Raw genomic sequence first — 24,778 nt, 5'->3', positions numbered from 1 at the left:
TTGAACTTACCGAAACCCGTGAGGAATGGCCACAGTCCACACTTAATGTTCCAGGAGCGTGGTCCACCTTGGGGAAGGCACCGGTCCCTCTCCCATTGGCCTCCATCCTCAACTGGAGGCCCCCAGCTGTCCAGCTCCCTGAGGAGGGGCTCTCCTGAACCTGGGCTTGGCGGGCAGGGGTGTCAGTGGCAGCAGCAGCAGAGCTGGTGAGGAGCGGCCGCCCAGGCTTGCTCCAGCCAGGCTCTTGACTCCAGTCAGCTTTCCGTGGCGTGCTCAGGATTTCAGCCCTGATCCATCCCCCCTGGTTCTGTATTCATGAGGGTCGGGTGCCAGGCGGGCGGCCCAGGGGGACGGGAACTGAGTCTGACACACACCATGACAGCTGTGTCCCAGCACGATTTCCTGAACAGCTGGAGGGTAGGGCTGCTGGGAGCAACGAGAGCCCAGGCCCACAGACAGGAGTCTGAGGTGCCCCACTGAGAGGAGGGTCAGGGCCAGGATATGCCCCCAGCTGTGGGGTGGGAGAGCCCTGCAGCAGGGACCTCGCTGCCTGCAGTCGCGGGATCCAGGTTGCCCCTGCCCACAGACCATGCCCGGAGTCAAGGACTGAGTGGTGACATTTGGGGTCACATTTTAAGAAGGAAAAACTGGGATAAGCAGAGGAGGGTGTTCTGGCTAATGAGGGACCTCAAACCCAGTTCCAGGGGCTTATCCCGGAAGACAGAAGGCCAGGTGCAGAAGGAGTAGCCTTAGGGGAGAGCGCAGAAGCGCGTTAGCTCAGGAAGTCAGGAGTTGGTCATTTTATAGCAAAATGAGGAACTTTCTCCTGTGTGCTGTGCCAGTCACGGGACAGCGGCCTCAAACACTACTGGAAGCAGAGTCAGCAGGTTCCTGAGTGTCCTGTGGCTGCTGTGACAAAGTACCACAAGCTAGGTGGCTTACGCAGCAGGAACGAGGTCTCCCCCACTTCTGGAGGCCTGAGGTCCCAAACAGGTACCATGGAGCCCAAGCAGGGCTGGGCGACTGTGCTCCTGGGGAGTATCTCTGCCTGCCCTCCCACCTCCTCCTGCTGCGGCCAGCATTCCTGGCCTGTGGCCACGTCACCAGCCTTCAGGGCCACTGTCTTCAGGTCTTTCTCTGCTCTTCTGTCAAATCTCCCTCTACCTCTCGTAAGGACACTTGCGGTTGCATTTATCACCACCCTGGGCCATCCAGGACACTCTCCCCATCTCAAGACCCTCAGCTTACATCCACCTGCAAAGACCCTTTTTTCAGAGAGCCGGCAGTTCCTCAGTCATTATCTGGCAACCGTGGCCAATGGCTCAGGAGTCAGCAGGGAGCTGTCAAGTCAACAGCTCTGCCACTTAGGGCTTGACCTTTTTGGTCACCTCTGTGAGATGGTGTCACAGAAGAGCTTCTTAGCTGGGATGGTGGCAAGAGGTACATGGGGCACCATGTCTGGCCCAGTGACAGCTTAGACCGAGTGTGGCATGCCTGTGTTGTTCTACCTCACAGCCTTGCAACTGGAGTGAACTCCCAGCTCCATGGCAGTGTCCCTGCACCCCTGGAGGCTGCCTGGGGAGGACCCTTCCTTGTGCCTGTCAGGCATTGCTGTGGCATCACGTAGCTCTCCCCGTGTCTGTGTCAGTGTGGGTGCATAGTAGATGCTCAACAAACCTCGAGCCTCTGAAACTGCCTCTGTTGCTGGTGGAAAGCATTTGAACGGGGGGAATTGCAAGTTTCCCAAGGCAATAAATTGGAGAAGGAGCTGCACAAATATTCAGAGGTAGCATTAGCCTTAGGGGCTGCATTTCTTTGGGTGGGAAGGGATTCTCTTTCTCCTAATGCTCATTTGCACACAGGAACACAGAAGCTGCCATCTGTGGACGCCTTGAGGTCTCACAGCCTTCAAGGTTCCAGGTTTGCAGCCTCAAACCAACAGTCCAAGAACCCATTGGCTTTTCATTGAAAGACTGAGCGTATGTTATTAGAAGAGGCGCCATGTGCATGGTCTTCCCAGGCCTCTTCCCAACACCACCCTCTGAGTCCTTTGCAAATGTTCACGTCATCTTCATTCCACCCTGCACGGAGACACTCTCAGAAGACACTCTAGGGTGGCCCTCAGTACAGATAAGTCATCTTCTGTTGCACGTCAGTTGTGATTTCCAAGCAGCAACAAGGAGACAGGGACTGTGTGCTGCTGCTCAAGCTTCCAGACTGGCCCTGGGCCCCCACTTTCCTGTTATCAGGTCTCATGCCGCACCTGGTCCCCCAACCACGTGGAGGAACAAGTGCTTGGTGCCGCCTGTCTTGACTGTACCGTCAGAATGTGCAGCAGATTTTCAGAAAAGAAGTCGTGGCCCTTCCCCGTCTCTGAGTGAGACACGTGCTCCCAGGGCACAGACTGATGTGCAGTGCACTTGCTGGAGGCTGGGCCGGGGCTCCAGGGACCGTGGAGCTGGGGGGAGGCCTACACTGTCAGGACCCAGATTGCAGGGAAGCAGTCAGGACCCTGCCCTGGGGGAAGCCTGCCCCGCGTCTCCTGCTGCAAAGGAAGACGTCGTCAAGGGTGAACCTCAGTGTCTACGTCGACTTCTGTGACCAAAATGCAGAAAACCACTGGGTGGTCCAGTAAAAGAAGAGTCAGGTCTTTTAAAAAATATGCTTCCTGAATCTAGGAATGTCATGAGGAAGCAGTAAGAGTCTGGGAGGATTCACTGATCCTGACCCCAGGCACAGGGAAGGGAGGCCTCTCAGCCATCTGTGCCCACGACTTGGAGGAGGGTCTGTGAGGCTGGCTGAGGGGAAGGACACACACACGCGGGATTATGAAAGGCAGCCTGGTGCTTGGCTGGAAGGAGGCAGCAGGGCCATGTCACAGGACTATGACGGGGCACTAAGCTTGGTTCTGGGCTTCTTGGCAGCCAAGGCAAAAAGGGGAACTGGGTTGTATTGGTTTGTTGTTTTTGTTGAGAAGAAGCGTATGTCTGTGTTGGGAAGGACAGAATTTTTTCACGATACTAGAAAGTGTGTATTCTATGAGTCCTTACACAAAGGGCTTTGAGGAATCGCATAGCTTGAAAATTCATTTTCTTTACTGTGGTTTTACAAAAAAATTTTTTTCCAAGTGTCCTCATTGATGCTTTTTATAGAACTAAAATTCTGACCTGAAGACGCTGCTGCCTGCCTTTAGGCCACCTACTTTAGATGCAGTTCCCACTCCCAGATGGCTGCTAGAGAGCCAGGCTTTTCCCACCCAAAATAGAGCTTTAATTCTAGCTGAGGACCAGAATAGATGTCGGGCGGTACGTTGGCGTTTTGCTCCCTGAAGCTTGGATTTCGACAGGAAAGCACCAAGGGGTATGGAGCAGACTCCGCTGGCCCCCTGGGGCTGTGTCCTGTTGGGTCCGTGGTCCAGTGGATGACTGGCTGGAAGCAGAAGTCCTGTGCAAGCCAACAGGCTCGCGGGAGTCCATGTGGCCCGCAGCCCTGGGTGGGTGGAGGCAGGGTTCCGGCCACAGCCCTGCAGCCTAGCCTGGCAGTGGCCTCAATGAAGATGGTTTCTGTCTGTGCCACAGTCCCCACGGTGCTCTGCCTCCTGGTAACCACCAATTCTGAATCACACTCAAGCCACACGCGCAGAGCCGTGGTGTAGACTGCGAGCACTGGGTCGGGGGCTCTCTAGCTTGGCTCAGTGACATGGGGGCTGCGACGTGAACCTCAGGCTTCTGTTGGCGTTCTCCCTCCTTCCTCTCAATACCTAGCATCACGTAGCCATCCAGAACTACTTTCCAAAATCCCTGGCAGGGCCTGGGCCCTTCGTGGGATGTTTCCAAGGGAGAGGGTTGCTGCCTCTCTTTTGAACTAACAGGTTTGATTCAAAGTTGGGAAAAATGCCACGGTGGTCCTGCGTTGGCCCACTGGACTCGGCCCTGGGCTGAATGGAGGTGGGGCTTCTTGCCTGCACGGAAGGTGGACCACCCTCCCTGAGGCTTGTGCACACCCATGCCGCCCTAGATTGTCCTCCGATCCGTGACTACGTGGCCCTCAACGTCACCAGCAGCAGTTTCCGGGTGTCCTGGGGTTTGAATTCCACCCAGAACCACACCTTCCACGTCCAGCTCCAGCGGGGTGAGCTGGTGCTCAGACGCGCCTGGACCAGCGACCTGGGCCTGGAGGTGGCTGGGCTGGAGGCCGGGGTGCTGTACGGTGTGAAGACCAGCTACCAGGGCTGCGGGGCCAGCGTCTCCGCCTGGCTGACCGTCAAGACAGGTAAGGCCGGGCCAGAACTCCAGGTGACCCTGCGGACTTGTCTTGCTATCCCAGTTCCGCAGTCCCCGCACATGGTGTTGTTCTTCCTGCAATCAGGCCACCAGAGGTCACTGCCTAACCGCAGCCTCCCTGTCCCCCTGAGCTTCCTAGAGCTTGGCAGGCTGCCTCACCGGCCCTCCACAGCCTCCCCTGCTCCCTGAGTGTCTCCTCCAGGGCTCACTCTGACGTCTGAGGGGACGGCCTGGGGCTCTCTGGGGCCACCTTTGTGGCACATGCAGGGTCGTTGAGTGGACAGGCCAAATGCAGTAACACGAGGATGGTGGCCGTGGGGAAGCAGGCAGCTGTCCCCACACTCGCTCCCACAGGGCTGTCTACATGTCTCCCCACCATCAGAGCCGAGCTGCACGCTCAAGTCTCCACAACCACATGTGCCCCGCTTCCCATGTGACACACGTGTGCTGACACAGTGCACACCCCTGTGCCTGGAGGCCACTTTCCCCATACCTAGGTGACACCCTCACAGCTAGAACTCAGGGTTGGGAGGTGGCTGGTGTGGCTGTCCAGTCTACCAGGTGGCCTGCCCAGCTCTGCCTGCTCGTCCTCACCCCGGGGGGTCACGGTAGTATGCAGACCTTCGTCTGGCTAGGTATCAGGGTGGGCGCTCTCCCCAAGGCTGGCCTTTGTGGCTGTGGGTTGTGAGGTGAGGAGTGCATCCGAGACATTCTACTCCTGTGTCCCATGTGTGTGCCCTCAACCTGGAGCAATGGGGGCCCCAGGCTGGGGGTCAGGCTCAGAGCATGGTGAGCACTGAAATGGCTTCATAAAGAGGCTGCTGGGGTCTGTCCAGTGCACAGAGATCCGTGCAGCGACAACAGCTATGACTGTGGGTGAACGAGTGGCCCTGATGACTCGGCCTATGCCCCTGATGAACAGATTCAGGGCCAACCCCATGCAAAGTCATCCCAGCACACAGGGTGGGCACCCAGAGACCCCCAAACCCCAGCATGCCAAGCCTTGACTTGGCGCAGGGTCTCCAGTTTCCCAGGACCCCCCTCCATCTCTCCAGGGACAAGGGGAGGGGCCTTTTTTCCCCTGGAGGAAACCGAGGCCTGAGAGATGGTCACTGACCAGGGAATCTTCTCATACCCATCTGTTATTCACACTCCTTCCAGTTCACCTGGGATGCGCCACTCATGGCCGCCCTCTGTGATGCCAGAGCTCTCTCCACTGGGGCAGATGGTAGGAATTTGCAGCTCCACCCTCCACCCCAGGCCCTCATGAAAAAATATCCATGTTCCCATGCTAGGGAAGGGTGATTCAGAAGGTTCTAGAAGACTTCTGAAGAGTCAGCCTCTTCCACTCTCCGGCCTTGATTTCTTTCTTTCTTTATGTCGCAAAATGCCTTTTGTCAGTAGAGGCCTTCTAGAGTGCTCTCTTCGCTTAACATTGCATTTCCAATGTGGCCTCTATGCCATCTGCACGTTGGGTGGGTGAGACTGCAGCAGCGGTCACCCAGAGCCTCTGGATGCAATCTGGCTTCCAAGGCCCTGGGGAGGCTGAACGTCCTCAGGGCTCAGCAACTGCATCTTGTGATGCTGACCAGGCAGAGGTAGGAGGGGCTCGCATCAAGGCCCGAAAGCCAGGGCCAAGCATGGGGGTCTCTTGCTAAGAGGGGGGGCCCAGCCTGGAAGTATCTGGGGTTTCACATTCTGGGTTTCAGTTACCTGCAATCAACTGTGGTGTAAAAACATGAGAGGGGAAAATTCTACAAATAATTTGCAAATGTTGAATAACTTCTATTACAGCGTGTTGTTATGATTCTATTTTATTATTAGTCATTGTTCCAGTTCTTCCTGTGCCTGATTTGTAGCCTAAAGTTTATCCTAGGAGTGTGTGTGTGCTTCGGGGGTGCACTGGGCATCCTGGGAGGTCTTGTTTGGGTCAGGAGTCTGTGATGACCTCCTTGGTCCTAAAGCTTGCTAACCGAGCTGAGCCAGGGCGGGGTCAGCTAGCTGCTGTCCACACTCAGCAGCATCCAGAGAGGCAGCAGGGCCTGTTTCCGATGCTCCTGACCTTTTGACTGTGCACGTGATGAAAGTGACATGAGTCACCCTGTCCCATTTGGAGTATTTTTCCCAGCATCAGAGTAACAGCAACCTTTATGGCTGATGATAGTTTGCACAGGACAGAGGCAGGGCTCTCAGCACTGAAACCGGGAAGATTCCAGCAACCGGGGCCAATTTGTCACCCTAATTTGGGGGGCCTGGGTTGGGCCTTGTGTTCTGAAGAGGCAAAGGGAAGCAGCAGCCCCCTGGGGAAGGACAGTTGAAGGGACCTTCCTACCCCACAGGAGCTGGTTGACAGTTCCTGTTGGAGTGGACTGTGGGGTTTGCACCTGGCTCCTCAGTGTTCCTGTCCTGGCCATAAGTGTGGCTTATGTTAATCAGTCCTTTCACTCCATTGCAGGTATAAACATGGTAAATCGGATTTCCCAGTTTGAGCTCAATCTAAGGTTCATGCCTTGATCTATTTAAAAAAAAATCTTTCCTCATCAAAAAATAGACTTTCTAGAAAACTGTCAGAGCAGCAGGTGACTTTGAATCCCAGGATTTCAGCTATTCTGCACCACTGTCTGTCTCAGATGCCCAGGTTTTTGGACTTACAATAAGGATCGTGAACTGCAACCTGACGGAGCAGCTACTCAACTGTAGCAGTGTGGAACACAGGGACTTCTCCCGACAGCTGCTGCAAGAGGTAAAGCCAGATGTGGCCCCAGACTCCTCACCTTGGGTCCTCTGGGCAAGGACTACCCATGGGAGGGCAATATGCCCAGCTCCTCCCCTGTGGTCATGGCAAAGTCACATGTCACTGCAGCCTTAGGCAGGCCAAGCCCAAATCACACAGTAATGGCTTACCCCACCCAACCCTGTCCCTGAACAATCTGTCTTCAGAATTTGTGTTTGATTGCAAGGTCTACACCACTTGAACACACAGCTGGATCTGCTGTTGAACCATCTGCTTGGGAACCTGTCTTTCTACAATGGCGTAGCTTCACCAGTGAAGCATTTACCAATCATCTCAGCATCCCTTCCTCCTTGTGGCTAACAGGAGACGTCCAGTGCGCAGCCTGGGAGTCAAAGCCAGTGTTAAATACCATCTATCCATAGATTTTGAGCTGGAGAGGAAGTGGCTTACTAAATCACCAAGAATTATGAAAGGACTGAGCTTTTACCTTTGTTGTGAATGAATAGGCTGCTGCCACAGTGTCGTAAATGTGGCAAAAGACAAGAGATCGCTAGGTCAGAGACAGAGCCCTTGTCATTCCCAGAACTGCAAGTGGCCTGAGCATGATGTTGGGCCCTTTTGGCTCTGTTGGGTGTACAGGTGGATGGATGATGCCCATAAAGGGGGTCCAGGTCACAGCTGAGGAACCCCACATTTAGGGAACCCAAATCTTTTATAATAGGCTGCAGGCAAAAATGCCTAAGCCTTTCTTCAGAAGGAGATGTTATCTTTGTTATACTGGACAGTAAACAGGGCGGTCTTTGCTCTAGAGGGAGCCACCATTACTGTCTCCCAAGGCTGTTCATAATATAAACACCCTTGGAAAGACAGTCTGGAACAAAAGGGCAGTTAGTGCCTCTGTTTGCAGGATGTGTGGAAATGCAAGAGCCTCACAGAATGTTGCTTCCCAGCATTCATCTACAGGGGGAAATTAGCTTTTGAGGGTTCTTGGAAAACTCTTTTCCAATGTTAATTTCTTTGAGCTCACAGGAACTGAGTGGCAGAAGGTAGGAGGTAAGGCTGGTGTTTGATAGAACATAGGTGACCCTGAGCCCTGGGCTCTGTCTGTGTATTTTCTGGAGACACAGCCCAGTAATGAGGGGAACAGCTCCAAATAGCCATGGAGACTGTTCCTTGGTATTCTTCTCTGTCAATCGATCAGTCCCTCAATAAATCCAACAGTCTATCTGACTCTCACCCACATATACAAATTACCTGCATGCCCAACTTCAGAACATCCAGAGTGGATTGTTCATCTGATGCTGCAGGTCTGGAAGCTTGACTGTAGAGGTCACTCTGGGTTCTCCAACAAGACCAGGTCAGGCTCGACTGACTCAGGGAAAAACATGATTTGAGAGGTGTCTCTGCTGCCATGTCTGAGCCCTGTCGCCTCTTCTTGGCTAGGTCGAGAACTCCTTCCCACCAGCAGTTTGTGACCTTTACCGACGTGGGAAGCTGAGGATGCAGGTGGCGTCTCTCCAGGTGGGGAGCGTGGTGGTGAAGCTGAGGATCACAGTGCAAGACCCCGAGTTTCCAGTGGGTGTCTCCACTCTGGCCCCCCTGCTCCAGCTGCTGCCTTCAAGCACAGTGTTCCAGATTGACCAGCAGGGGACGGCTGTGCAAGGTACGCACGGGACTGTGCCACCAGGATGTCCCTCTAGTGGTTGTGGTCTAGGAGACTTTATTTTGAGTCAATCTTTCTTTATCCAAAAGGAAATAAAGTAAAGGAAAGCAAATTTTTATCTGTTTTTCTCCATAAGAACCAGGGGCCAGGGTCAGGCCCCCCACTCTGCACCCCACTCCTCATGGCTCCAGGTAGGAGGAGGTGCCCGGGGAAGGCACTCTGAGACAGGGCTTATTCCCTCTGGATGGTGCCTCTTGTTAATTGCAGGCCCAGAATATTGAGGAAAATAGGGCCAGGGGTCCACCTGGGGACAGGGAATGGGCATTCCCTGTGTCTGGTCAGGGCCCGCGCTGCAGGTGTCTGTGGAAGTTTACCCGTGGGCCTGTTTGATTAGCTCACATGCCATTTCATTTTACTGATGTTGCCTTGAAGCAAGAGAGACAGACACACAAAAAAAGTGTCATAAAGAGAGATGAAGACAGACAGAGACATAGAGCCTCACAGAGAGAGAGAGAGAGACAAAGATAGTGGTAGAGACAGAGAGAGACAGAGACAGGGAGAGACGAAGACGTAGACATGGAGCCAGGGACATGGAGACTGGAAGTGGAGGCAGACACAGAGACACAGTCAGAGACACACAGAGAGAGACAGGGCAGAGACAGGGTGTCCACTGTGAGGCCAGCTTTGCTGTTTCCCAGCAGGGCCTGGCTTTGACCCCACAGTGGGACACAGACTCTGCACCCTGGGTCTCAGCTGGGAGCCAACCACGGAATGGTACCCCCCGGTGGCGCTGGGCCTAGGAGGAGCAACATTACCCCCTTGAGCTCAGTGGTGTGCTGGCCGCCCCAACTTTGCCCTGCCCAGGAGTGCAGGGGGCCATGGCACATGTACTTGAAGCCACTCCTGGTGTCCTGTGCTTAGTCTGGGGGTCACTCGGTTCACTTGGTGCCCTCAGAGATGGATGTGCTGCAGGGTCCTGCCTGGCTGGGCTGTGGGGCTGAGGGCCAGCAGGAGCAGGAGTCCCGTGGCAGGGTCCTCAGTGCCTGCCCTGCCCCGCCCCTCCCTGAGACCAAACCTTCAGCTGATCCAGCCCTGCCTCCCCTGACTTAGGCACCAGGGCCAGGCTACTCCAGATCTTGGTCAAATGGACCTTGGGTGTGAGGGACACAGTGGTCTGAACCATGCCCCCAGGAGTCATGGCTGTTGGAACTTCAGAATGTGACCTTGTTTAGAATAATTGTTTACAGACGGCATTAAGGCAAGGAGCTCAGAATAAGATCATCCTGAGGTTAGATTTAGGGTGGGCCCTGAATTAAAGAACAAGTGTCCTCAAAGGAGACAGAAAGCAGAGACCCACGCAGGCCGGAAGGGGGCCAGGGGAGGACGAAGGCTGGAGGGATGCCCCCCGGGTGAGGGGGACTCCTGGAGCCAGGAGAAGCTGTGCCAGGCAGCAGGAGGGTCCCGCAAAGCCTAGAGTTCGCTTGGCCCTTGCTGACGCCTGGATTGCAGGCTTCTGGCCTCCAGAGTGGAGAGATGAACTGGAGGTGCCCAATCGGTGATCGCTGTTATGGTGGCCACAGGACACAGGTGGGAAGAAGACGGGCCTTGTGTTTCTGATATCCCCTAAGTCCGTAGAGAGTGCCCCCCCAACTGTTCCCTAGAAGTTCCAGAAGCCCCTGGACGTTGCTAAGTGCCCATGACAGCAGGCTGCTGAGCAGCATTTCCTGCTGAGGGGTCACTGCGGGGTGCCCCCCCAGTTGGCTCTTTGGTCTACGGATGACGAGCCCTCAGGCTGTCTTTCGTCAGGGGAGGTGGCCCTGCCTTGGACAGAGTCTTCTGACTCAGGAATCGGTGGCTTCCCTGGACACCAGAGCAGCAGAACAACTAGAGGACATAGTCTCCTCCCCAGGGAGGCCAGAGCCCACTGTGGGGGTCGGTCTCCCCACCCTGAGAGAGCCCCACCTCAGGCCAGGAGGGGCACAGACCATGCCTTCTGTGACAAGACCTGGCACTCCTGGGAGGAAGGAACGGTGTCTGCTCAGGTTCACCAGGAAGTGATCCTGGTGGAGTGGCCGGAACGTTCCAGGTCATTTTGGGGCACTTGCTGCCCGTGGGTCAGCGTGTCCCAATCCTGACACTGAAGGCTCACAGGAGCCTACGTGGGGCCATTGGATGTCAGGACCTCTTCTTTGCCCTTAGCCTGTCTGTCCTGAGTCTGCCATGTCCTGGGCAGGGCGACGGAGGGGAACAGAGTGCTGCCCCTGCTCGGGCTCCTGCCCCGTCCTCACCTGCCCAGCCCACGGGTGCAGAGCCCCCACAGCTCCTTCTGCAGCACACCCCGCCTTCTCCTCTGTGCCGGGAGCCGGCTGGCTTGGCTTCGGTATGACACTGAGTAACACTGCCCACGCGTTGCTCTGGGCTTCCTGTGAGCCGCCAGCAGCGGGCAGCCGTGCTAGGTGAGTCCCTGCACACTAAACATAGATCCAGGTGCTCGGTGGTCTGTCTGGACTGGGCCTCCGCTCCCCTCCATGGCCTGCTCCCGTCCAGCCTGGCCCCGACCCCAGCCTGGTGGCTCAGGACATTAGCCCTTCGGGTAGGCATGTGGCTCTGGCTGTGCTGTGATGGCAAAGTCACCCAGAAGGCCACATGTACGTGGTCTGTAGCTGTGGCGGCAGGTAACCACCTGGCTGACCTCTGTGAAGACAGCATGAGGCAGACCTGAGACGCCGCAGCTGGGCTTCCCAGCCGCACAGCTGCCAGGAGCAAACAGTGCCTTTTCTTGGCTTCAGTCCCTGCCAAGTCGGAGCTCTGGCAGGTTGGGCTGGGTCGCTGCATTCCTGGGAAACTCCACCTGCAGCTCCATAAGCATGCACAGACATGGGGCAGCCTGGCCCTCCCTGACCTCTGCTCAGCCCACCTCCACCGCGGGGAACCGCATACTTCCTGGTCTGGCTGCCCTTCTAGTAGAGGTGGCTCCTCTCAGAGCCCTCCCTGGCCAGCAGGCCCCATCCCCAGCTGAACTCTCAGCCCAGAGGTTTCCCTGTGGGCAGTGACCCACAGAGAGGCTTCTGGACTGAAGGACAGACTTGTAGGGTTATGGGAAACTGCCCTTGACCCCAGCTCTTCCTGGCCAGAAATCCAGGTGAGGGGTCTGCTCCTTAAGATCTCCTTCGTGTCCGTCTGGGCTTGTGTTAAAGAGCACGGGACCAGCACATTCTTTACTAGAGCAGGTGGAAGATGGGGTGGCAGTCCCCGGGGTGGAAAGGAGGAGGTGGGAGAAAGAGGAAGGAATGGAGATCCCAAAGGGATATCTAAGAGCAATGCATTCACACCTACCTGAAAGAGCCACCATTCCCTGACCCCTCCCCAGAGAGCCAGCCCAGGTGAAGGCCAGCAAGGCGTCCATCTGTCGGTCTGCTCGTCAGGTTGGAGGTCAGGCTTCCAGGAGGGGCTCTTGCTCCTGGGTGCTGGACTCCGTGGTGTTTGGCAGACTCTGCCTCTCCCCCAGGAGAACAGTCCGGAAGTGTCTGGCCCGTGTCCTCCTGTTTTCTGGGCTCTCTCTGGCCCTCTTCTCACTGGCTCTGTCTTTTCTGTCCCCGGCAGACTGGGACGAGTGTGCAGACAGCTCGGAGCACGACTGCTCCCCCGCCGCCGACTGCATCAACATCGAGGGCTCCTACGCCTGCCAGTGCCGCACAACCAGGGATGCCAACCCCTCCCGGGCTGGCCGGGCCTGTGAGGGTGCGTGTCCCCAGCCCCGCTCTGGGACCTGGGGGAGGAGGGCAAGCTATGCAAGTGTCCATGGAAATGTTTTAATTTTCTTTTAAAACCAGAAGAAAGAGAATAATATGATGCTAAATATATACAACAACAAATTCAGCCTGTTCTGTCCACTTTTATGCCAGTGTAGTTGTAAAATTTAATTTTAATAGATTTTTTAAAGGAAGGGGTACAGGAACCCACCAGTCACCATGAGCCCCTGGGAAGGCAGAGTCTTTCCTGGGAGGCCTCAGACTGGAGAGGGAGTAGAAGCCCAGGTGAGCTGGACGAAGGCCTGTGGGGCCTCTGAGCCCTGCTCCTCCACCTCTCGGCCCCAAGTCTTAGTGCAGAGGCCACTAGAGTGCTGCTCAGGGAGCAGAGGGAGCCACCTGCAGACCCTAGATGCTGTGGTGATTTGCCACGTCTGCCCTGGACAAGGGTGTGGGCAGTGGAGGGGCCAGCCACGCCTGACATCCATGCTGAGGCCTGTGTGGCAGGAAGGAGGAGTAGGAAAAACCCTGCATTTTTAGCAGACTTGGGACACCAGGCTCTGGCTTGGTCACCTGAACACACATGGGCTGCCAAGTTCCCACTGGGGTCTCCATCCTCAGACAACTCACCACAGACAGGGGGCTCCAGGGGTGCAGGAATGGGGGTGGACGCCAGGTCTAGCCAGGGGAAGCTCTCCTGGGACATTCAGTGTCCATCCTGCCTTCCGAGGTGTCCACTGCTTGTCTCCCACTTCTCTTTCTTATCTAATGTGGACATTAGAGTTGAGAGCAACTAGCACCAAGTCCTACTCTGAGTACAAACTGGGCAAACTGTCCCTTTCCCCTGGGGGTCAGAGCCCTGGGGGTCCATCTGAGGCCTGTGAGCACTAGGCCCTGCCTCCGGCCCTGGGTCTGCAGCCCCCAGGTGGGTTCCTGTCTGCTTTGGGGGGGTCTCAGCTTCCTCTTTGCGGGCAGAAAACCCCATCTTGCTGACCCGGCCCATTAAACGCCACAGAGCCTGCCTGTGTCCCTTTGGGGTCCCTGGGGAGGCAGGGCAGTCCTGTTGGATGGCCGTGTCTTCCCGCAGGGAGGACTCGGGTTGTGGGAGGAACTGGGGGGGGCTTTGCTCAGATGTTCCTGGTGTCAGATGGCGGACGTGTCTTGCAGGTGATGTGGTGAGCCCCACGGGAGGTGAACTATCTGCAGCAACAGGGGTGACAGCTTCAGCCCTCGGCACAGGGACAACCACCCTGTCCCTCAGATCCAGGCATCCATGGGACACCCTGTCAGAAAGCCAGGCCCAGACCCCAAGACCCCCACCCAGGAGAGGGGGCAGTGGCACAGTCGGGAACAACAGGAACAGCACAGGGCAAGGCGTGGAGAAGGAGGCGCCCAGTATGGCCCTGGGCCTGGGGACCAGCCAAGGGAGCACCAGCGTGGTGGCCAGCACCTCTTCCTTCAGGGGTCCTGGGCCAACCCATGTCTCCCCTCAGGGGGACACGGACAGCCCACTGGACCCCCCTGGACAGTTACGGGGGAGCCCCACCATGGATCCACTCTTCTGGCCTGTGCCTGCGGAGCACCCCACGGGCCACAGTGTGTGGCACACCAGCCTTCCCACTCAAAAGACATCTCTGAACGCCACAAGACTGCAGGACAAGGACCCTGGGCCTTCTCCCTGGCTAGACCTGGTGTCCACCCCCATTCCTGCCCCCCTGGAGCCCCCTGCCTGTGGTGAGTTGTCTGAGGATGGAGACCCCAGTGGGAACTTGGCAGCTCGTGTGTTCAGGTGACCAAGCCAGAGCCTGGTGTCCCAAGTCTGCTAAAAATGCGGGGCCATCTCTCTCATCTTGTGCAGGAGGAGACCCAGGCCCAGAGCAGTGGGACCTCAGTGGTAGTGTCTGGTCCAGCCTTCCCCTCCCCTCTCCTCTCCTCTGCCTGAGGGCCCCCGTGTGCAGCAGCTGGGGCAGAAGTCAGCCAGGGAAAGAGCCTCTGCGGCGTGTGTAGCCCTCCAGTTGCTGGAGCGACCCTGAGTGTTGGGTGCCAGCAGTACCACCATCCCCAGTGTTCTGCTCCCTGGCTGGCTAGAGCCCTCGGTGTGTCACAGCACACCTCACTCTGCACCCCGCCTTTCCTTCACCCCACACTGTATGTGCCCCAGTCCTGTGGAGCCTCCTAGCAGTTCTGCACCCCCAGCTCTTCCTCACCTGGCCATGCTGAGCCCCAGCTCTCCCATACCCCCAGCTGCCTGTACCACCCACCAGCTGTGCTACCCCCCCCCCCCCCCCAGCAGATCCACTCTGTGAGTAGAGGGTTCAGTCATCACAAAGCCCAGGGGACAGCCCGGGAGAGAAGTTGCTCCCTGCAGTGAACAGGCCTGGGTGGTGACAGCCCCCCAGAGGCTACCCTGGCATCTGCGTCGTGGGTGTGCAGAGCTGGTTCAGCCCTGGGCCCCAGCAAACTGGACTAACTGCTGAGTGTGCGCTCTGCCAGGTGTTTCCTCCGCCCTGCCACCTGAGCTGCTGGTGGAGCTCTCTCTCAGGCTCACATGGGCCAGGATTGTCCCATCAGGAGCCACAGGCTCCCTGTTGGATCAGCTCTCAAGGTCAGCAATGCCTCCAGGGATGTCCACCTGGGGTCAGGTGTGGGCAGCCCTGCTGAGGAGCTGTCCAGCACCTACTGAAGAGGCCTCATTGGGGCAGTTACAGACCAAGGGCTGTGGCTGAACCTGGCTCTGGAACAGAGCGGCGCCAGGACCTGTTTCCTATCATCCCAGGGGGCAGGGGTGCAGTTCTAGGGAGCCAGGCTAGGGGGCCCCGCGAGGACGCCCCAAGGGGTGCTGGGGTGGTGCTGGGACGGCCAGCACTCCCCCTGCTGGCTCTCAGGGGACAAGCGTCAAGCATGGAGAAGAGGAGGTGCTCCACAGATATTCAGAGAAGGACTGAACGAGGTCGGAGGCGGGACTTGGTCCTCGGTGTCGGGAGTCCTCCTCTCTAAGAACACCTGGATTGATTCCACTTTGGCCTCTATATTCCACTGCCTAGCCCCTGTTCCTATCGAGAGGGTCACGGTCTCCAATGTGACCAGCACCAGCTTCCACCTGGCATGGGTGGCGAACCTTACCTTGCACCCCACCTTCCGGCTCTCCCTGGCCTCCCCACGGAGCCCTGCCGTGGGCCTGGAGACCCGAGGCACAAGCATGACTGTGTCGGGGCTGGAGCCTGGCATCCTGCACCTGGTGGAGATTGTGGCCAAAGTGTGTGGGGAAGAAGGTGCCCGAGCACACCTGAAAGTGAGGACAGGTAAGGGCTTCAGATCGCCTGCCGCCAGGTGTTTTCACCAGGGCACGTCATCGTCGGGGTAGTGGGCCCAGCCGTCACCATTTGTCCTAAAGGGAGGGTCAGAAAAGGGTGAAGCAATGGCAGGAGCCCAAGGCCGGCGAGAGCCCGGTGGACTAGTGGGCCGTTGGGTTTCCACGTCCCTCTCACTGCACTCAGTCAGCAGGACAGGAGTGGCGCCTCAGGGGCAGTTGGCCTGACCGTGGCAGGGAGGTGGCTCTGCAGAACGTGCCCAGTGCTGCCCATCTGTGCCCTCTGGTACATAGCAGGGAAGTGCTCATGGTGCTGGTCTGTCCCCTCCCTCGACTCTGTGCGCTTGGCTTTTGGAGAGGTGCCAGTCACCTACCAGTGGTCCCCCGAGCCCAGTGCCATAGGCGGAGGGATGGGGATAGAACTGAGTTGTGCCCAGCACGGACTCCAACATGCGGGAGCAGGTCCCTATCCATAAGCACACAGTCAGATGACCTTCTTCTCTGTTCCTCATTAGCCTGTCACCTGGATATTTTCGGAGCATGTGACTCACCTGTGTGAAACTGCAGGCAGTCCTCAAGTCTCAGGGAGCTTCCCAAGCATTGATGTGGGGTCTCCAGGGTGGGGGTCCCATCTTTGGGGGTGCTAGAGATGACCTACTGCGGTGCAATTAGAACAGCTTAGCACTTTTTTTGGTCTAATTCAAAATGCTAATCAGCCTTGGGCTGGGAAGTGAGAGAGCAGCATGTGGGAGTTCATGGCCAGCAGGAGAGGGAGGTCAGTGTTGGTTGGATGGCCAGGCAGGGTGGCCTCTGAGTCCGAGAGCTGAAGCTGGGTCCGTAAGGTTCTCCCTTTCTCTGGAGGGACAAAATGTACATGGGCCTGTGACCCCGTGCCTGAGGCTAGGTCTACATCCATTTTCACCTGTGTCCTTGTCCTGCGTCAGATCAGCTTGCATATGCCACCTGTCACAGCTCTGGATTCATGGCCTTCAGGTGCAGTGACAGCAATGGCCCCAGGACATGGGGCTTGGGGTTCATCGAGGAATGTGCAGCTGGACAGCTTTGTGGTGTGTATAAAGACGGAGAAGTTCTCAGGGGACACACTTTAAGCCCCCAAGAGGAGAAGCTTGTCCTTCTCTCTCACTGCCCACTCACCCTGGCGTGTAGCGAGTGCTTCACAAGTATGTGGTGATGGCCTGAACAAGGAGGGATGCGTCTGAGTGCTGTCCGGTGTACTAGAAGGCCCACGGAGGGCAGAGATTCAGATGGCACCACAGTGGGACTGCCACACACCCTGGAGCCAAGGGGCTGTGAGGGAGGGGACACTGACCAAACCAGACCTCGGCTCCCTGCCACGGTGCAGGCTGTCATCAGAGGCCTAGCAGAGCCCTGTGTCCTGGTTCCCTGGGACACCCATCTACAGAGTAGCCCTGGCCTAATTATTTGCTGGAGTCTCCCTTTGCTCTCAAAGCTGTCCTGGCTTGCAGGTGACAGCCCTGAGGGAGACAGCTGTGCAGGAAGAGTGGCAGGGCTGAGCAGGTCCTGCAGCCCCGGGAGGCTCTCCCCTTGTCCCTCGTACTCTGGAGCCCCGTGGGCTGTGTCTGTGGTGTCGGGCTGGTTCTTTCTTTGTGGAGCACAGCTTGGCCTTGGCTTGGTGTTCTGGCCAACATGGAAATATGGCCACGGGACGGAAATGACAGTCTGTGACCTGCAGCATTGCTGTTCCAAATATGTCTTTTCTCCATCCTGCAGCCGCCCAGAAACTCAGTGGCAGAGTCAGACTAGCAAACGTCAGGTTTTCAGAATCCTTGTGCAATTCAAGCAGCATTGAGCACCAGCGCTTCCTGGAGCTCTTCTTCAGAAGGGTGAGTGGGCGGCAGGCCCTTCAGTCCTTTTGGGAGGCCAAGGGCGCTCCAGCCTCATCCAACCAGGAGTCAGACTTGCAGGCTAGGGGACTCCTGTTATATGAAGGTGGCTGGGACTACAAGCTTTGGCATGGCCCTGGTGTCCACCAGAGCAGCACAGGCCCATCTGGAGAAGGGAGACACACTTTGTCCCCTGCACACCCTGGCTTCACACGGTTTGCTATTCATTGTAGGACCCCGTGAAGCAGAAAGGCCCTCCCCTGCTTAAAAAGAGCCACACAAACAAAAAACTTTAAACATTGAGATCTATTTCACATACTTAAAATTCACATTTTATGTTTTTTATTTTTTAATTTTTTTGTGAGAGAATATATTTATTAATGATTTCATACATACATGCCTACTTTTTGTAATAAATTCATAAAACACTACATAAAATATGATATTAAAATAATGCATTTAAGATAAGTTTATAAGGAATATTTTTAAAAGGAAAACATACTTTTTGTAAATAATTACTTTTTCTACCTGAACGGTAAATCCAGATTTTCTTTTTTTTTTTGGGGGGGGACTACATTTTTTTTATTGGTTGTTCAAAACATTACAAAGCTCTTGACATATCATATTTCATACATTAGATTCAAGTGGGTTATGAACTCCCATTTTTACCCGTATACAGATTGCAGAATCACATCGGTTACACATCCACATCTTTACATAATGCCATATTAGTGTCTGTTGTATTCTGCTGCCCTTCCTATCCTCTACTACCCCCTCCCCTCCCCTCCCATTTTCTCTCTCTACCCCATCTACTTTTTTAATTCATTTCTCTCCTTGTTTTTTTCCCATTCCCCTCACAATCTCTTATATGTAATTTTGTTTAACAATGAGGGTCTCCTTCCATTTCCATGCAATTTCCCTTTTCTCTCCCTTTCCCTCCCACCTCATGTCTCTGTTTAATGTTAATTTTTTCAAGTGCACACCTTAACCATATTTGCAACATTACACCGCCATCACGACTATCTAATTCCACATCATTTTAACATCCTTAAGAGAAACGCTCTACCACTGTGAGTCACTCCCCTCTGCCTCCCCCTGCCTCTGGACACCACTCCTGGGCTTTCGGTCTCTGGACTGCCTGCTCTGGACTGTCTTGGAATGGAAGCTCACAACCTGTGGCGTCTGTGTCTGCTCCTTCCCCTTAGCGCCACGTCTCCAAGGTTCATTCTTGGAACTCCTTTCTGTGGCTATATTGTCCCATTGCATGGAAGGACCACATCCTGTTTGTGCAGACACCACGTGGTAGACCTTGGCTGGCTTCCACGTCTTGCCTGTTATGACTAATGCTGCTGTGGCGCTAGGTCACCTGCATTTACAAAAATTATTTCTCCTACTCTTTCTTGTGCTTCATCCCTGCCACCCCCAGAGTGTTCTTTTTTAAGGGCATATTGTTCCCACTTAGCAAGGGAGAAATCTCCATAGTTTTGGTTAGGGTTACATTGGTTTGAAGGGATGGTGCAGGCGCTCACCCTTCCACCCGTCTCCTCCCTCTAGTGGCAATTGGATGGGAGTAGAGAGGGGTTGGCAGCGCCACCCAGTGGTGGGTGTGACAGGTGATTTGGTTCAACCCCTCAGCACCCCAGCTGGTAATGAGTGCTGCTGCCTCTGGGAGCTGGCCCTGTGGAGCTGTGTGGACCTGGGGTCCTGCCTCCGCTATTCCGGGATTCCAGCTCCTGTGGTGGCTCCATGGTGAGCGTCACCACCTCCTCTAGGTACACTGACCTTCCAGGTGGCCTGGTGGCCCAAGGAGGGACAGGCAGCCACATCTCCACCCTAGGTTTCTTGGTTCATCTTTCCCCGTTAAACTCTTTCCTTCTTTGCCTGTGTTTGAGGATAATTGTTTTTTTTTTTTAATCTGGAATCTTAGGATAGCAAATAATTGTATGACAAGATGTATGCAGAACATGGAGACCATGGGTTAAAGAGGCACCCGACTCATCATCCTCTCCTGGGAGGGCCTGAGATCCGTTTGGCATGGTCACAATGACTCAGGACTAAGCAGACCTCCCCACGGAAGCCAGGGGCCGGAAGAAGCCGACTGTTACATCCGTATCGATAGTGACAGCAGCTATCCGTGTCACCACAGGCAGATGTGGGGATGGGCTTTCTGGGGGAGTTGGCCTCTGACAGGTGACAGTGGTTGGTGGCTCCTATGACCTCTCACTCACGCTCCTGCTCTCTGTGTCTCTGAGCTGAGTTGTAGGTTTCTGTGTCACCTTTAACCCCCATGTTACAGGCAGGGTCCTCTCATGTGTTCCTGCTCCGTGCTTGACCTGTCCGCCTGGTCTGGGGGAGTAGCAGGACCCTTCTCAGTAGCACAGACTCTCCCAGGTGTTGGGGCTGGCTTGGGGACTTGCAGACAGGAAAGGAGCGCAGAACCAACCTGTGGCCTTGACAGTTTTGCAGAGAGCTGGCCGTGCAGCCGGGCAGGACCCCAGGAGGAGCTGTCCTTAGGACCAGTGACCCATGTCCTCAGCAGGCCACTTTTCTCACATGGCTTTTAAATCTCAAGGTGAGGGACCGCTTGCCAACCACCCTGCGTCAACACATGGACTCCGGCGGGATCCGAGTGGACGTCACGAGCATCACCAACGGCAGCGTCGTGGTGGAGTTTGATTTGCTGGTGACCGTGGACCTGGATGTCAGGGAGGTGTCTGTGGCGTTCCTCTGTGCCCTACAGAACGCGTCTCTGCTGGAAGCCAGCAGGGACAGTGCCTCCATATGGGGTATGTGAAGACTAGGCGGTGGGGACCTCCCCCAGGTTCAGAACTGGAGCAGCAACAGCCCAGCTGCTGCCTTTGGTTTGGGGGGATGTGCCCATGAGCCTCCTCTGTGGTCTTTCTGACAAACCAGCGGGGAGTGTGGGATAGACGGGCCCCTCCTCATCTCTCTCAATGCCTCCATGACTGCTAAGGCTCAAGGGTTGGAAACATCCTCAGGTGAACCTGCAGAGACCCAGGGATGTGCTACCTTCAGAAGTCGCTCTGCCCTGCCCCTGCTGCCCATTTTGGTGGACCGAGGGAGGTGCGTCCCCCTGAGCAAGCCAGATTCCTCCCAGGCAGTCTCCCAGAAGATCCTAGTGGGGGCAGAGGGCAAGAAGAGCAGAGAGAAGAGACAAGAGGTTCTTTCCTCAGATCATGCTTGAGAAGAAATGATAAGCTGGTGGCGGGGGTTCATGCCTATAATCCCGTGGCTCTGGAGGCTGAGGTTCAAAGCCAGCCTCAGCAATTTAGCAATATCTTATCAAATATTGGATAAATAAAATATAAAAAAAGGGCTGGGGATGTGGCTCAGTGGTTAAGCTCCCCTGGGCTCAATCTCTGGTACCAAAAAAAAAAAAAAAAAAAGAAATGTTAAGTGGCTATGAGTTACATGTATGAAAAATTGAAGACTTCTTAATTGAGGATTAATATTTTCTGACTTTTTGGAATGAGAAGAATTTACCAAAGAAAACTGGATTTCCAGAAGAGAGGCTGAAATCCTTGACTACATAAATACACAATTCTTTTCCGTCAGGTGCTGGGGGTTGAACCCAGGGCCTTGTGCATGCTGAGCCAGGCTGTATCAGTCAGTCAGGCCCCAGCCCTGAAGACCCAAATCTTCTACATCAAACAAAATAAAGGCACCTTTATAAAGTGAGCAAAAAATGTTCAGTAATCTGATGAGGAATAATATCCTAAGTTCAGGGAGATCACACAAGTAGACGATAAATAGCAAGAACCCTGTAGATAGGTGCCCCAGGGACCCAAAGAGAAAATAGAGAAGAAGATGCAAGCGACGGACAAAGAGGGTCACCTTCAATGACACGTAAAGAATCTTCATGTTGTAATGTGTGAGTTCCAATGAAGGCTCCATGAGCAGGGGCGTGAGGGGTTGCTGGGGGTGGAATTTGCTCCCCCTTCTCAGAAATCAGTCAGCTGTAGACACCAAGTGCTGCACGGGGGTCCCTCCACCTTGGCGTCTGAGCATCACTTCTAGGACTCTCAGGGCTCAGTTGGGACCATGTTTTTGATGTTTTTTTTGGTGCTGGGGATTGAACCCAGGGCCTGGTGCATGTGAGGCAAGCCCTCTACCAACTGGGCCAGGTCCCCAGCCCTCATTTTTTTTACAACACATTCATCTTCAGGGTCACTTTAAAAGCCAAAGAGCTGGAACTGCAGCAGTCCTGGGGTAGGAAGTGTACTAAATCATGTCCCTGGCACATGCCGCCGTCCATGATGAAAACGAGGCTTGCTGGGGTGGAAGGTGCTGGAAAGACAGGGGAAGGAAAGAGGCGGAACATGCTTGGTGTCGGTGGAGGCTGCGACCCAGGGCCTCTCCCAGGCCAGGCAAGTGCTCTACCACTGGGCTGCGCGGGGCCTGGAGTCTGTCTTAAGAGACCAGGTGGAAATAAGCCAGCTCGCAGAATTGGGGGCGCTGGGTCTGTGCTCTGCTTTCCTGTTTCCCCCCATCTTCTGCAGCAGGCCTGCTGCTGAGTCGCTAAGTGGCCAAGTGTGAGGAGGAAGGGCCGGAGGCACAGGCCTGGGGCGCAGGGAGATCGGGGGCTTGGCTGCTGGCTCTCTCCAGAGGTTGGGGGACGACCCTGCCTTGCTGGCACCCTCGCCCTTGCACGGCAGCCTCTGCAGACGCCCCGACAGCAGCTCCCCGCCATCCCAGCAGCCCGTGCCCTCCAGAGCTGGCCACATGCAGGTGGTGTGCTCTCCTGGGGTCGTTTCAGTTTTGCCTCCGAGGACCTGCTCTCCCCTCGGGGCCGTGGTGAGCCATCAGCCTGGTGATGCCTCTCCTACTGCCACCCGCGGGCCCCACGATGTTTCCTGTTCTGTTCTCTAAACTCTGGCAGATTATGACGAGTGTGAGAGGCAGGAGGACGATTGTGTGCTGGGGACATCCTGCCGGAACACCCTCGGGTCTTTCACCTGCAGCTGCCAGGGAGACACCCCGGACTTCCATGTGGAATATTCTGGAAGACCCTGCAAAGGTGACAGTGTCATGATCCCCGTTCCAGAACACCGTCCCACAATCTGTTCTTTCAAGGACTCTCATGAGTGGGCTTGTTGTCCTGGGGCAAGTTTCCTGTGTGCACTTGGGGCGTGTGTGCAACATGCTCTGCTTAGGGTAGAAGCAGGAGGCACAGAGACCGAGTTGTCTCTGACCAGAGCCTGTTCAGGGAGGGCTTGCGGAAGAGAGTCTTGGGGCTGGTCTTAAGGAGCAGCTAAGGAGGCACATGACAAGGAGGGCAGCGTGGCAGGGTGTGTTGGGGGGTCACTGAGCAAGAGAGGCTGTTGAAGGTGGTCAAGGTCCAAGCACATAGTCGGGTGGCTGCAGGATGAGGTGCTGGGGTGTGTGTGGGGCTGCTGGAGAAACCGCAGCAGTTTCTCCACATCCCGGGGGAGAAGCTGCAGAGCACCAGGTGAGCCCCACCGAGGTGAAGGAAGGTCGCCCCCAGGCCAGCAGGGGCCAGAAGGGCCGGGAAGGAGGATGTGAGGCCCACTGACCGGAGCCCGGGGCCTGGGGTCCACGTGAGCACAGGGCACCTGAGAACGGAGGCACGCCCTGGAGGCCTGACGTGATTCCTGGTTCTCGTGGGTGTTCCAGTGGAGTGTTTGGGGCAAGAGGGAATCCAGGCAGGGGTGGGGGCATGGGGTCCTGAAGGGAGGCTTCATGGCCCATGAGTGGCCAGCCTCCAGCCTCCGGGGACAGGTGATTTACCCTGCCCACAGCTTGGCACATCCCTGCATTATCCCCTGAGGTCCCCAGCCACAGGTGCCCCTTGTGCAAAGTGCAAAGCTGGCTGGCACAGCATGCCGTGTGCCACTGTGGCTCAGCCGGCTGTTCCCTGTGTGGCTGCTGCAGGGTGTAGTGACTCCCCAGCTATGTGCCCACCCAGGTCAGCCCCACAGAAGCCCACCCCTTCCCTTGGTCTCCTTGTGTCTGCAGGAAGCTCTCCTGGCAACTTGACCCAGGCCCCCAGCCCAGAGCAGCTCCCCACACCAGTAGGGACCAGGGCTGCGCTCAGGCCAGGTGACAGGCCCACCCCCCAGGACCTGCGCCCGCGGCTGAACCTGACCGGTGCAGTCAGGGTGCTCTGTGAGATTGAGAAGGTGGCCATCGCCATCCAGAGACGCTTCCTACAGCAGGAGGCCATCCCCGAGTCCTCCCTGTACCTGGGACAGCCCTCCTGCAACGTGAGCAGCAGCAACAGCACCCACGTGCTCCTGGTGGCCGGCTGGGGAGAGTGCGGGACCCTTGTGCAAAGTGTAAGTTCGGACATGGAATGCACACTTGGGTGCAGGGTCTGTGAGTCAGCGGGTCCTCAATATGGGGAGGGTTGGCGTCTGGTCTGGGGGGCCAGGCAAGACCCTGGCTGCTGAGCTGTCTGACTCTAAGCAAGGGAACCCAGCAATGGAGGTCAGGATCAGCCCAGCCTGCACCAAAGAAATAGGAAGGAGATGTGAGCTCCATCCTGCAGGGTTCTGGTGCAAAGGGCCTAGGGTCCATCTGAGTCAGGGTTCAGAGAGTTGTCCCACTGAAGGCAGAAGGGAGAGGCAGGAGTAGAAGAGGCAGGACATCCAGGTGTCTTGTGGGAATGTGAGTGTGGACAAGTGCCCGTGGGTCTGAATACACCTATGTATATATGTGAGCATACAAGAGTGTACATATGCACACAGTGAATGTGCCTATACACATGCACAGATACACGTGTGCATGCATGTGCATGTGTGCAAATATGCCTGTGTATATGTGTGAGCATACAAGCACATGCGAGTGCACATACAGTGAACACACCTATGCATGAATGTGCCAAGCATGTGCACGTGTAAGAATATGCCTGTGCATGTGTGTTTGTGTACATGAGTGCACACATGTGTGCATACATGTGAATATGCCTACACATATGAATGAACATCCCTGTGTGCAGGTGTGTGCACGTGTGTGGATGAGCCTGTGTGTAGTGGGAACATTCACGAGTGTACATGTGCATATGAATGAGCCTATGGACATGTATGAATGAGTGTATGTGTATTAGTCAGATTTCCTTCACTGTGACAAAATACACGAGATAAATCAACTTAAAAGAGGAAAGGATTACTTTGGCTCACGGTTTTGGAGGTTT

The 24,778-nt window shown here is 55.8% G+C and overlaps 1 protein-coding gene across 1 annotated transcript in view; it reads left to right on the top strand.

The window, feature by feature from the left end:
- Umodl1 (uromodulin like 1) overlaps window positions 1-24,778 on the top strand; it is a 54,219-nt gene that overhangs the window by 16,360 nt on the left and 13,081 nt on the right. The window contains exons 7-16 of the mRNA XM_071615766.1: window positions 4,018-4,272; window positions 6,914-7,026; window positions 8,461-8,680; window positions 12,284-12,421; window positions 13,597-14,163; window positions 15,474-15,731; window positions 17,492-17,604; window positions 20,177-20,390; window positions 22,505-22,642; window positions 23,602-23,921. Coding sequence (XP_071471867.1) covers window positions 4,018-4,272; window positions 6,914-7,026; window positions 8,461-8,680; window positions 12,284-12,421; window positions 13,597-14,163; window positions 15,474-15,731; window positions 17,492-17,604; window positions 20,177-20,390; window positions 22,505-22,642; window positions 23,602-23,921 — 2,336 coding nt within the window. The remainder of the gene's footprint in view (window positions 1-4,017; window positions 4,273-6,913; window positions 7,027-8,460; window positions 8,681-12,283; window positions 12,422-13,596; window positions 14,164-15,473; window positions 15,732-17,491; window positions 17,605-20,176; window positions 20,391-22,504; window positions 22,643-23,601; window positions 23,922-24,778) is intronic.

The sequence above is a fragment of the Marmota flaviventris genome, chromosome 8 (genome assembly GCF_047511675.1).
Source record: "Marmota flaviventris isolate mMarFla1 chromosome 8, mMarFla1.hap1, whole genome shotgun sequence".
Lineage (NCBI taxonomy): Eukaryota > Metazoa > Chordata > Mammalia > Rodentia > Sciuridae > Marmota > Marmota flaviventris.
The sequence above is the reverse complement of the archived record's forward strand: the minus strand, read 5'-3'. Positions and strand labels throughout refer to the sequence as shown.